The sequence below is a fragment of the Clinocottus analis genome, unplaced genomic scaffold (assembly GCF_023055335.1).
Source record: "Clinocottus analis isolate CAN_PGR_092001 unplaced genomic scaffold, fCliAna1.0.p SCAF_26, whole genome shotgun sequence".
Classification (NCBI taxonomy): domain Eukaryota; kingdom Metazoa; phylum Chordata; class Actinopteri; order Perciformes; family Cottidae; genus Clinocottus; species Clinocottus analis.
In genome coordinates, this window is record NW_027175998.1 from 4,943,754 (window position 1) to 4,957,406 (window position 13,653).

A 13,653-nucleotide genomic window follows, 5' to 3' on the forward strand; every position below is an offset into this window, starting at 1 on the left:
GACTCGCGACACGTTCAACTTTAAAACGCTCTGAGTGAGTTAGCGAGCAGCGCTCTGTGCAGCAGCACCTGGGTTGCAGCACCTGGGTTGCAGCTCTTTGCCGCCTCCCTGCAGCACGTCCAGGACCGGGAGCCATGCAATCAGCTGCCCCCCCACACACACACACACACACACACACACACACACACTGTGACGTCAACCATTGTTTGGTTGACTTCCATTTGAAGCCTGAAGTTTGGCATCTTCACCGTCGCCATTTTGTTTTTTTGCCGTCGCCATCTTGCGAGAAGCAGAAGTGACACCAGAGGGCGGAGCTGAGTACAACCAAATGCTGACGAGGCGACCAAAAAAAATGCTCTACTTAACTTTTAAAATGGGAAGTTGTCAATCACAAGGTAGCCCCGCCCTAAAGCATAACCTGCTGGTCTATTTTACTTTGAACTCAACCATAATCACTAAATGAACATCATGCTGTATTGAAGAAGACCAGAGATTGAGATGTTTGTTATTCAATGCAATCTGACCAGAGGAGTCGCCCCCTGCTGGCTGTTATAAAGCTTTACTTTAGGGCACTTTAACTTTGATATGTCGCCGCTTGGCAGCGACGCCGGAGACGAGCGGCAGATCTGCTCTGAACGGACACGAGATCAAACACCTTGAGAAAGCTACCCCTCGTCTTCACTACAGCCGTAAGAAGAAGACTTCAGACAACCAGTAGATCTTAATTAGGACTCTTCCCTGTGCGTGTGTGTGTGTGTGTGTTTGTGTGTGTGTGTGTGTGTGTGTGTGTGTGTGTGAGTTACATTCAGATGCATCCTTTGCCGTTTTTCTTTTGTTCTTCAATAGAAGTCTTTGGTCGCTTTTCTCCAGAGACTATTTAGCAAATACAGATTTGAGAAATGAGTAGGAGGAAGTGACAGAGATTGAACCCCCGGTGCAGCCGCGGTTAGACTTATTTCAGTATCTTGCAGTGTTTCACCAGAGCCATTAAGAGCGAGTCGTCCTCATAAGAGCTTCTCGGTCCTGCAGGATAACCGACATGGTTTCTCCATCTCCAGTCGGAGAATTCCCAAAGTCTCCAAGATCTCGAGTTTGCCAACAAGTCCCTGCAGGCCGGTCTCACTTTTCAGAGGCAGGACTCGGTCCTCCCCTCTCTATCTGTCCCTCTCATTGCATGTGCTTCTCAGAGGGATGGTTTGGTCCAGAGCCAAACCAGGCCGACCATGTAAAGGTCATTTGGACTCATCGGCCTCTGCGTGGAAACATATTGAATATAACTTGCGCAGCTCCCTGCAGTATATTTATATATTAACGCAGCCCGGGCCGGATCTCGCGCCGCTCCGCTTTGTTGTTCGTCTGCACGGAGCGTCCTGCGCCCTCTGGAGAATCCAAAAACACCAGATTGAATTTTTGCACTTAAATTGATTTCTAAAATTTGAAGAAGGGAAAAAAAAAAAAAGGTGTGAAGGACCGGCTCGGGTTTCTTTGTTCCCCCGACTCACTTCTCACACCCTCCAAACTGTGCGTGTGTGGACTGTTGGCTGAGGGCTTTGCATGTAACAGAGAGGCTGTAATGAGACAGTGTTTAGAGAGCGTGCATGGGTGCATTTTTTGCACGCACGGATATACACACGCGTGTGCGTGTGCACTTACACTCTCGCGGAGGACTCTCTGTGCTAAAATGGCTGCCGTCCAAATGGAATGTCCCTCGGAGGCCTTGCTTCTATAAAGAGACTGGAGGACGACGGGAGGGAGGGAAGCAGAGAGCGATGAAAAGAGAAACGGGGGAAGACAGAGGGGGGTGGGGAGAAGCCGTTAGCGATCACGCTAGCGCCTCGGATGGACCCGAGCCGCTCGCCGCTCGCCGCTCGCCGCCGTCCTGCAGGTCTAGTGTGCAGGAGTCAGGACTGCGAGGTTTATGTCCTGTTTGTTTTTTGGCTCCGGACGGACGTGGAGAGCTGCCAGATTCAGACTGTTGTCTGATTATACTAGTCTGGAGAGTCCGCCATTGTGACAGTGATTACACACACTCTCACACACACACACACACACACACACTTATTTACGTGCAAAGATACAGACATAGCAGCGCTACCGAAAAAAACTCAGATCCAGAGATGCAGAAGATTCACACACAACAAGACAGCAACACCGAAAGTTTGAACAACCCGTCTCTCAGACACTGAGAGTGCAGCGGACACAAGAGATGGAAGGTGGCAGACATAACCACAGATGCTTGTTCGCCAGACTCCCCTCACCTAGCAGCTTGCCTCTTCTGGGTCGGTGTGCCAAATTGCCAAAGCCATAGAATCTCAGCAGACAAGACAGACAGTGGAGCCGAGTGTGTGTGTGTGTGTGTGTGTGTGTGTGTGTGTGTGTGTGTGTGTGTGTGTGTGTGTGGCTGGCTGACTAATGTCTCTGAGAGGCGTTTTGTGGTCGGTTGGGAGCAGAGGGGAGATTCTCTCTCAAGCTTCAAACTACTGGGCAGAACCGCACAGCGAGGATACGCTGCTGATTGATGACACGTCACCGACAAGCAATAAAACAAAAGTGGAAAAACCCAGTGTGTGTGTGTGTGTGTGTGTGTGTTGTACCCCAGTGGTTTGTGTGTGTGTGAAATGGAGAGCGAGCAGAAGGCAGAAAATACTGTAACACTCTCTAGCATGTATAGGTCTGTGAAAGTGTGTGTGTGTGTGTGTGTGTGTGTGTTGGTGTCGTGCTTATCAGAGGTACAGTGAAATCTATTGGGCTGATTTCATAAATGAATGGGACCAGATGTTGCCCGATAGCCAGCGATAATGCCCGTCATTTGTAAGCAGGAGCGGCCTCAGTCGGCCGGCCACAAGAGAACGTCACAGAGATTTTCGATGTTATGACAATAATCGGCCGAAGCGGCAACCTGGTGTGTGATGCCAGCTGCGTCGGCGCTCAGTTGAAACACACGCATGTCTTATATTCCGTCATAGGCGCGCATGTTAACCTGATGTCACAGTGTGCAGAGTGTGACGTGCGCTCAACATCTGTTCTGTGTTTTTAGAAGGAAAAAACAATAGAATGACCTGAGCCTCATTGTGTTTTTTTCTGGTTTCTTGTCTCCTCGCTCTTCCTCCTCTCTTTTGCCATTACTGTGTTCCTACCTCCCCCTTTCTCACCCTTCCTCCTCAGGGAGTCCCCGGGCCTCAGCCTCAGCCCTGCACTTCCCCTCCTCCTCCATCATCCAGCAGTCCAGCCCGTACTTCACCCACCCCACCATACGCTACCACCACCACCAGGACCCGCTTAAGGAGTTCGTGCAGTTCGTGTGCACCGACGGCACAGGACAGCCCAGCGCACAGGTAAGAGCTCTGTGGGGTCAGAGGGGGGAGGGGGAGGGAGGGGGGAGGGGCCGGGAGGTTGACACTGATAGGTCAGTTTATTTTTTCTGGAATTTACCGAAAGAGACGTGAGAACACAAGAAAACACCGGCGTCGCAACAGTTTACAGACCGAGCGCTCCGTCCTTGTCTGTAAGATATCCGTGTGCAGCGAGGTCACGTGACCCTTGACCCTTGACCTTGGAACAGAGGCATCTTTTATGAAGTGAAGCAACTTCACCAAGGAAGAGGAAAATGTTTTTTTTGTTTTTTTTAGGGCAAATCCATCAAAAGGACGAGGAAGCCAAATGTGCTTCAAGAAAATAAAAAATAAAAACTCCTCTGCAGAAAAGTAAGGGAGCCAAACCACATTTGACTTGGCTCCAAACGACGCAGCACCGACTCCCACAGTGAGGGAGGAGAAGATGCGGTTATGTTCAGGTTGAAGCCCTTTTTTGGGGCACTGGGCAGACTGGTCATGTATGGCGCGAGACTGGTGTGCAGGCAGACAGCGCAGCTTGGAGAGTTCAGTACCTGTGGAGGGAAACTGAAGCAGACATATGAGACTCCTGCTGCACCCCGGCAGCCATTTAACAAGCCCTCATTGACCCGCCGCCGCTGTGAGTGATGTCCCTTCACTGTAGAAACGCTCTCCTGGGTCTTTTGCCCAGTCTCCTCCATCGCAGTCGGCAACCGTTTGCTCTGCACACACCGCGCGGTGGAAGTAGAAGTAACCGAGTCACATTCGTCTGAAAGCGGCCATGACAGAACACACGGTGTGTCAGGGGGGAGGCAGAGCGGCTGAGCAGGAAACTCACTGCCGAAGCACTTCCTGGGTCTTTTTGAGGTGTTGTGGGCATGAAGGCAGGCGCCCCCTCCATGACGCCAGTGATACGCGTCATCCGTCTAATGAAACTCCAGCTTTATCTCCATGCACGTGGGCTCAGGTCTAGGACTGTAAACCTCTACTGTAAACTTGGCCTTCTGAGCGACTTTGAAACCACACATCAGGCCCTTTTCATGTGCGCTGATCCGTTGTGCTCTTTGCTTCACACACTGAAGACACCGTAGGGTTTGTGAAGCTGCACACTGACACGCTCACACACACACACACACACACACACACACACACACACACACACAGACATTTATCATGATGATTTCCCCTTCTTTTTTTTAATTCTCACATTACACTGTAATAACTCCATTTTTCTTTCCCCTTCGTGTGTCGACAAAGTTCATAACTTTTCCACATCTTATTTAACTCACTTTTTCCAAGTAATTTTTTTTATTTCTTTTTTTAAATGAGTGATCTCTCTTGTCCCTGTGTGGTGTGTCTGAGCGTGCTTAAGAATACTTGTGTGGACTCTGTGGGCATCTGTCTGTATATGAGTGTCTTACATTGAGACTGTGTGTGTGTGTGTGTGTGTCTGGCTCCCTGTGCACTGTATATTCTTGGGGTGTGTCATGCTCACCCTGTCTGTATGGTCCGTCTGCAGCCTAATGGAGGTGGCCAGAGCAAAATGCCGGGCTCCTTCCTGCTGCCCCCGCCGCCCCCGGTGGCGCGCCCCGTGCCCCTCCCCATGCCCGACTCTAAAATCATCAGCACGCCCACTGACGGCGGACTCAGCTCGCCCGCATCTCCGTGTAAGTCACCCCCTCCCCACTCCTTACTCCCTTCCACAAAACCCCCCACCATTGCCGGCCCGGTCTCCCCACGGGCTTCAGTCCCGGTCGGTCTTAACCTCCACTAGCTCCAGTAGCGCATCCAGCTTGTTAGACTGGAACAAACGCAGCCGTCCTAGAAGCCCCGGTGTTGATGTGCAGCGCAGCGACATGTTGGCCTTTTTCCCCTGTAACCGTGTCGAGTGAAAGAGCTCCGGTCTGGGACTTCTACGATGGCTGCTGTAGCTGTGCATAGTCTAGCTGCTGGTCTGCTTCCAGTAAGGTTGCAGACCGCTCGGTCCCACGCTCAGCAGCCCCAGGAGCTTCACTCCTACATCATCCATCACCTTATGGACGGTACGGTACTGTACTGTACGGTACATTACAGTACAGTACAGTACTGTACTCTACTGTACTGTACTGTACTCTACTGTACTGTAATGTACGAGGCAGAAGCCACGCCTTTGCCAAACCAGAGATCCTCTTTCAAGCTCTTCTGCATCTCTCGCTCTGAAGTTCAGTCTTTTCTCACTTTGCAAACCTCCTCAGCTTCTTTCCTCCATCCCCCCTTCTCTCTCCTAAAACAGTATTTTTTACTCTCTCTCTCTCTCTCTCTCTCTCTCTCTCTCTCTCTCTCTCTCTCTCTCTCTCTCTCTCTCTCTCTCTCTCTCTCTCTCTGGTGTTTGGTTTCCTGCTGGCACCACAAGAGGCAGTGTAGTCTCTCTCCCTTCTTGTTGATGTGTTTAGTTCGGGGTGCAGAGCCCTTTAGCCGCGAAGCCTTTGATCACCGCAGACTTTGCGTGTCTGTCCGTGTCAGCGGCAACACAATCTACCCCCTTTCTCTCATTTCTTTCTTTTTTTTTTGCTTTCTTTATTTGATATATTCTCCTATCCTCCTTTCTTTGTTTCTTTTCCCCCCTTTATTTCTCTCTTTTTTCTTTTTTTTTAAGGGAACAAAATTAGGGCAGTTGGCGTGGACTCCAAAAAAAAAAAGCATCATGCCCCACTTTACCCACCCAATCCCCTCGCCACTTCCACACAAATCTCACAACAATTAAAAATTGAGAACAACAAATAAACATGGAAACCACAGTGTAACAAGAACGACCCAATCTCTCTCTCTCTCTCTCTCTCCAACATGATCAAAATCAAATCCAACCTGTCTAATTAGCGCGATAGCGGGGGAGACAGAGGGGGGGAGAGGGGGGAGAGGGGGCGTGTCACCGGGGGAGCGGCGAGGCTTTGGTCGGTTCCACCCAGACAGGTGCAGCGAGAGTCGGGCGACGGGAGAGGCACAGCGAGAGGGCGCCGGACGGAGCAGCCGGGGACGTTCTCCTCCTTTTGTTTTGACTTTTTTCTCCTCTTCCTGTCCTATCAACCTCCCCCCCTCCCACCTCCCTCCCTCACCCCAACCTCCCCCCTCTCAGATTATTATTTATTTATATGAACTTCTATATAAATAAATATCGCTCTCTCCGTCTCTCTTCTCATCCCAGTGACTGTTATCACTGTATTTTTTTTATTTTATTTATTTATTTTTTTTGTTTTACCCCCCCTCCCTCCCTCCTCTAGTTTTGTCTCTTGATTCTCAAGATAATCGTAATTACACTCATGAAAGGACACACACATGCATATGGCACACTCTCACCCTCACTCATGCATCAGTCTCACCCCCTCACATCCCCATCCCCTCCACCTCAGCCAAGTCATGCACAGCAAAAAAAAAAAAAAGTTCCACTCAGCCGCCACGTTGGAGTCCAAGTGATTACAACTGCCCTAAATTTGATCCTGTGGCATCTTTGAATGCTGCCGCTTTGGAGGCGAGACGCTCCTCTCGACCCGTTCGCCCTAAACGGAGCGTCGGTTACCGCCGGTGATGAATGCGGTTCCTCCATCGGACACCCTGTTATTATTAAGCCGGCTTTGAATCCTCAGCGGTTTTTCTGCGATTACGGAGACTTACTGCCGAGGCCGCGGGCTGCTGAGGAGCGTCTGCGACGAGCAGCCAGATCCTTCGTGTTAGCGCTCACCATAACAGACTGAACACCCCCTTGTTGACAACAGATTAAACGGTTAAGTGAAGGATAACGACAATAAACCTGCCCGCAAAAGTGAAACTAAACCACCCGCGCGAGTCGCGGGCCGTCAGTAGCCCTGACCCTCACTGTCGCTTCCCAGTAGCTCATGTGACGGTGATTTGTAGTCAAAGTCTGAGCAGATTGATCCTATTAAAAACATCTAGATAACGAGGATGAGAGCATCAAATTCTACTTTGAGCTCGGTGTGTATGTGTGTGGGTAAAAAGCATGTACACACTTGTCTCTCTCTGTTTATAGCATACTCCACGCCAGGCTCCACAGCTCCCAACCGGTTTGTCGGCATCGGAACACGGGACAACTTTCTGAATATCCCCCAGCAGACTCAGGTACCCCGCCAACCTCCCTCATTTAATTAACATTCTCACATCCTCCTCCTCTTGGTTTTTGTGTCCTTTTTTTTTTTTTCCTCACCCCCTTTTTGTTTCGCTCATCGCTCGCCGCTCGGCGCCTCGGCTCCTCTGCTGTCGGCGTCTCCGGGTTCACGCAGAGCGGCGTGGGGTTCAGAGGCGCTGGACTGTCCCGCTGCATCGCCGAGCCAAATTATTGTTGTTGTTGTGCCGAGCGAATCCGAACTCAGAAGTGCTTTTTTCCAGAGCTTTCAACCACATCACACGGTCTCCGCCGGTAGATTGAACGAAGATCCGTTGAGGAGGAGACGTTAAAAGATTCATGAGACGCAGGAACAAACGCCGTGTGTTGTGGTGGAAAGAACAAGAAAAAGCAGACTTGTGGACCTTGAGTTGGGCTGTTCTGTCAAACTATTCCCAAGGTCAAGAATAAACAACGACAGCTTTTTGTGCAGAATATCCTTTGTGAAAATGTTGTGCTTGTTTGAGTTGACATTCTCCTGCACTCCACACGTCCACATATAAATATATATATTCATACATCTTGATTATATAACAATTACAGAAGAACATGATAACAGCCAGGGGAAACCAACACATCTCCCAGACGAGATCCTGCCCGTCAATTGTTTGCAAACTCTCCCTCCTGCGTTGCCTCCCGTGCATCAAGGCCTTCAGTTTCAGTATTGGTTTACAGTGTCTGCACCACAGTAGTTCCCCCCACAGCCAACGCACAGCAGTGCCAGTTAGTTTCAGCTCCAGCAGCGTTGATTTATCTCTGCCCGGCCCCACAGTGTGCATTAGTGCAGCGTGTGAGGCCGGTAGTGAACTACATTGTGGTTTTGGGGCTTTGGCTGCGCGCCGCCGCCGGGCTGCAGCGTCTTGGGCCTCCTCCATCACCAACACAACTTTTCTCATTAGGGGCTAACCGCACCTGCCTGCAGCCGGCTCGGCCGTCCCGTCCTCCCCACACATGGAAACCATCTGCATTCCTCCTCGGAGCAGCTCGGCGCTGCTCGGCCGCCCTCCCTCTCTCTCTCTCTCCTGCTGCTCGATCCCCACCTGCACCGCTCGCCCACAGATGTAGACCCTGGCACCATGGGGACATCTAAGCACCACCCAAAATGTGCACGAGCGCGTACGCCCTCCGACCCTGTGCCAAAACTCTTGCCCCTCATTTTCTCCCCTGAAGAAAACCGACAGGGCTTCTTTTCACATCTGCTCGGACCTCGCATTAGACCCTGCTGTCGCTTATCAAATGTCCGCTTTGAGCGTTTCCGCCGCACAGCCAGAACCCGGGCGCTGCTATCCGCTCGCTCCCGGTTAGCCGAGCCCAGTAGGTCGGTCACGGCGCCAGCGACGGAGGTCCATGCCCGTCCTGCCGCTCTCTGGCATATGGAGAGGTCCAGCCGGTGGCCCTGCCGGCCCGCCTCGCCGCCCCCGCTAGCCAACTAGCCGAGACGGAGGGAGAGCGCCTCCCCGCCGCCGCCACCGCCGCCGGGACGCAGAGGAAAAGCTGGTGTGAGGAGCTCTCTGCTGGTGAGAGCCCGGCCCTGCAGGAAGAGAGGGAGGCGAGTGGAGGAGGAGGGACTGAGAGAAACGGAGGGAAAAAAGAGAGCGAGAAGGGAGTTAGTCGAAGCTCGCTGCGCTCCACAGTCACGTCCCGCTGTCTGGTTGCTGCAGGCAACCAGACATGATGTCATAGGCAGTTGAACTTGGACTTGAGAGTTGGGGGGGGGGGGGTAGAGAGAGGGGGGGTCACTTTCCACTGCCAAGGATTACACTGGGAGAGCTGGAGTAAGAGAGGAAAAGAGAAGGGGGTTAAGGGAAGTCTGAGCCAGGAGGAGGAGGACTTATCTCCCAGCAGCAAAGCATCATGGGTAGGAAGGAGGGAGGCAGAGGTCGAGGTGGGGGGGGGGGGGCCCTCCCGGCTCTGCTAGAATGGGGCACAACAGAGCGATGGCTGTTGAAGGTGGGGCGACCCGGAGCCGAGGCCCTGAGGAATGTCAGCGGCGGCCAGGGCGGCTCGGTCCGGTGCCAAGGCCTCCGCCCCGCCCCTCTTATCAAACCGGGAAACCGGATCCGCGGAGTCGCTGCTCTCCAAAAGCTCCACAGTGGAGCCCGAGACCACTCGGGGCCTCGCGGAGCACTCACATGCTAGCAGGGATCGCCTTACATGTGAACTGGTGGCGCGTGACGGCAGCTCCAGTCCCCGCGCTCGCTCACTGGAAAGCCATTCAGGCACACACAAAAACCCGCTGCCCTGATGCTAAGCTAGCGCACAAAACAACACGAGTGTTTTTAATGAGAGGAAGTCCGGCCTCTTGAGAAACTCGGTGAAGTCGAGGTGGTAACTTTTTTCGTTCGGGACAGCTGAGCTCAGCGCGGAGAAGGAGAGAGGAAGAGGAGAGGAAGGGCGCCACCTGGTGGAGGAAGGAGCGATTACACCCGAGCTTCCCAAAAGCAAGCAGCCAAACCGCGTTGCATTACCTCCTGTTTGTGAGCTGCTCCACCTGTACGGTTATTACATGTTGTTTTTAGAGGTCTGAAGAGGGAAAAACCATCCAGAAACGTTTCAGAAGTGGATATTTTGTTGTGTGTATGAATATGACACTATGCGTTAAAGTTCACTGTACGATGCTGTTCATCCCTCACACCTGTTCTCCGTCTCCACAACAATAACTAAAGTCTAACAGGAACCTGCTGACGCCTGAAGCCTAATCTCTGCTTCTCTTCTCTCCTCCACAGTCCTGGTTCCTCTGACGAGGCCTCTCTGAACCAAGAGCTAAAATTCTCTCATGAAAATTGGAAAATTTGACAAACAAACACGTCGCCTCTGATTAAGAACTGACTGCTGACACTAAAAGGTCTTTCTCTCTAGCCAACACTATTCTAGTACTACTACAGAACCCAGACCGGCCCAAGAGGACTCCCAACCCAACCCCCCCTTTGTGCAGGAGGCTTCAATGAGATTGAGTGGACAGACCCAGAATGCAAGCAAGAGGAACTGTCTCACACACACACACACACACACACACACACACAGACACACGCACTAAACGTCAGAAAGGAAACACAATATGGCAACCTGACCAATCATTCATTTGTTGTTTCTTTATTTTGTATAATTTCTTCTTTTTTTTTCATTTCGTTGTCTCCACAATGAAACTCCATGCATTGGCCGGGAGATCCAAAACAAACAAACAAACAAACAAACAAACACAGTAGTGGTAGACGGTGGAGTCGGACGTGCGCGTTGATAAAGATCACCATGTAGATGTGCACGCCTCCACCTGGAGCTCCGCGCGGCCCCGGGGGTCCGGACCGCCGCCTCGCCCTCGCCGCCTCGCCCTCGCCGCTGCGCCCGCTCGGCCTGCGCCGCTCTTCTAACTCCCCGATTGGCCGATCACGGTGACACCACGCGATGGTGTGACGTTTATATGCACTAAGCGGCTGGTCTCTGTTTACCCGTCGCGAGCATCAGGAGGAAGCGACGGCCGCGAGGCGAGAACACGCGACACAAACGCCACGTGTGCTCCTTCGTCCCCCCTCACCTATGCACTATTACTTTATTGATAAGGGATGAACGTGTTGCACATCGATGGCCAGACGAGCGGCCGGAGCGGCGAGTGGAGGCGCAGCGGGGATGAGACGTGCAGCACACACACACACACACACACACACACACACACACTTTATTATTCATTAACTTGGAATTTACTCTACAGTCGTGCACACGCAGCCTCGGCTTCATATTATCGGCTTTCATTTTGTTTGTAGGTGTTTTGCTAGTGATTTTTTTTTTTTCTGGTTTTGATTTTTGTCTCACTTGGATTGTTTTAACCTTCTCCTGCATGTCATAACACATTTTATCTTTCTGTAGTTTGCAGTAATACGTTAAACATTTGGATTTCAGTGAATCAGTAACAGCAGTTTCTCAGCTCTCTGCGTCTGGACGGCACATTAACACCAGCTCATCACACGCAGCCCTGCATGGCTCCACCCCTTGAACCCAGAGGACTACACACACACACACACACACACACATGCACGTATCGACTGCACACTAACACACCAACAAGCGGGCAACCCATAATTAAGGGAAGCCTTTATATTTGGTTCTCCAGACTGCCTTTGTTAATGGTTTTTCATTCATTAAGATTTTTTTTTTTCTTTCAATTTGAGATTTTTTTTTCCACGTCAGCGTCCACATTGAAATTTGCGGTCGGCATCGTTCTCGCCGCCAAACAAAACGCCAAAAGCGACCTCACAAAATAACTGGACTGCCGAGCCGCTGGTTGTGTTGTGCAGGGATAGCGAGCCGCGCTAGTGACATTAGCTCTACGTACTAAAACCATATATCAAGACTATAACAATATATGAAAGTGCCTCTGTGTTCCCTTCATGCAATTAGTAATAAACTCGACTTCAGGTTCTCTTCCCGCGTGTGAGCTGCACTACGGGGATGGTAGCGGTGGTGCTCGTGGATCAGTGGACAGATCTTTATAGAGGACCGCGAACCTTTTGTTTTGTGTAAAGACAGAGAGAGAGAGATCTTATACATATATATTTATGATGTATGCTCCTTTTTATCTTTTACTACATGAGCTGGTTGGCAGTCTAGTTATTTTCTGAACTCTCACCCCTCCCTTTACACACACACACACACACACTTTGCACACACACACACACACACACCGTCTCAGTAACAGCAGCTTACTGTCGCCCGTACGAATCAAACGACACACACACGCCATCTGCAGCGTCACGACGACGAGATGAACATGTCAACAAAAAAAATCGACAGTTAGGTTTGAAGAAGAAAAAAAAGTGTTTGTTTTTTGATGGAAAGTATTATTATTGAAAACTATGTGTCGATTGAGCCACGTGCAATGCATTGGGTAGATCATTGTGTTTGTCTGTTAGAGATTTTTAAGAAAGCGAAGAGAAAAGAGAAAAAAAATGTATTTGTTTCAAAGTCCGTCGGCTCCGGGACTCTAAACCAGGAGAACATGGAAAATCCTAGTCTTTGTAAGTTTGGGGGTATTTGTTTTTATTTCCTTTGTCTCTTTTTTATGTTTTATGTGTAATCAATTGTTTATAAAAATGTGGGAGGGCTGAAGAAAAAAAGAATTCTACACAACTTGGGGGACAATAATTCTCTATCAGTTCAAATCTGGTGCTTTAACACTATAAAGTACTTTCAGAGCTATTGTACATGAACAAAAGTAACAGACCATTTAGGAAACAGCATTACTCCTCTCTATTTTTATTCTTCTTCTATTTGTATAGAGTCGGGGGAGAGGTTCCTATTCCTTCAGGTTGTGACACAAAAGGCATTTTGGTTCAACCTTTAGAGAGAAACCCAGAGCCTCTTGAGACGACTTCCCCGTGCACTGCCTGAAACTCACCAGCAAAAAACACACAAAAAACTCCCAATCTAATGAATTTGCATCTCGTGCATTGGCATGAATAAATCCTCCCGTGCACCTCTTCTATTCCCATGATCATGTTTGTGAATCTAGAGCTGGATGAACCCAGCAGGGGGCGCCGAGTCCCACAAGAGTACCAACAAAAACCTGTAAAAGCAGCTTGAAGAGCCTCCTGAAGGCGAGCCTCTCCCCTGACCCCCTCCTCTGTAAATGACTCTTATAGTGCTCGTGCTGTAGTGTATAGTTTCCCAGCAGTTAAAGGTTGTCCCTTAAAAGTGCCTTTTGTTCACAGACTCCATTTTGTAATCCAGATCGCCCCCCCCCCCCCCCCCCTCCTTGTTTCTTTCTCGACCGGCTCGGAGGTGACCGGTCGCTCCTGAGCGCTGCGAGAGGTCAAGAGGTCAAGAGGTCGGCGCTCAGGAGCGACGCTTCTCTTCCTCCCGCCTTCGAACTGAATCCCCTCCATTGTACCACCTTCTATATCCTCTCTTCCTTTTCAAAGCCGTATATATATATAAATATACACACACACGCGTGTATGTGTATATATCTAGTACAAAAGGAAACTGGTGTGAATTAGTTCTTTACTTTTTATTGATAAATGACAAAAAAAAAAAAACTTTTTGAAAAGGCAAAAAAACTTGTTCTTGTTCAGCTCTTGCTTTTTTCTTCCCCTCTGTCTCGCTCTCTGTTTTCTCTTAGACACTGGAGTAGTCTGTAACTGTGTGTCCGTCACTCCGTCTCTCTCTCTCTCTCTC

At 50.3% G+C, this 13,653-nt stretch overlaps 1 protein-coding gene across 17 annotated transcripts in view; it reads left to right on the top strand.

Moving 5' to 3' along the window:
* nfixa (nuclear factor I/Xa) overlaps nucleotides 1–10,685 on the top strand; it is a 134,706-nt gene extending 124,021 nt beyond the window's left edge. For 12 of the 17 annotated variants that reach the window (XM_068592141.1, XM_068592142.1, XM_068592143.1 and 9 more), the window contains 3 exons: nucleotides 3,166–3,335; nucleotides 4,852–4,999; nucleotides 7,354–9,183. In XM_068592141.1, coding sequence (XP_068448242.1) covers nucleotides 3,166–3,335; nucleotides 4,852–4,999; nucleotides 7,354–7,472 — 437 coding nt within the window. In that variant the 3' untranslated portion in view covers nucleotides 7,473–9,183. Of the gene's footprint in view, nucleotides 1–3,165; nucleotides 3,336–4,851; nucleotides 5,000–7,353; nucleotides 9,184–10,211 lie in introns of those variants that run through there. The other 5 variants (XM_068592155.1, XM_068592154.1, XM_068592151.1 and 2 more) reach the window with 3 other exon arrangements.
* The last annotated feature ends 2,968 nt before the right edge of the window (nucleotides 10,686–13,653 follow it).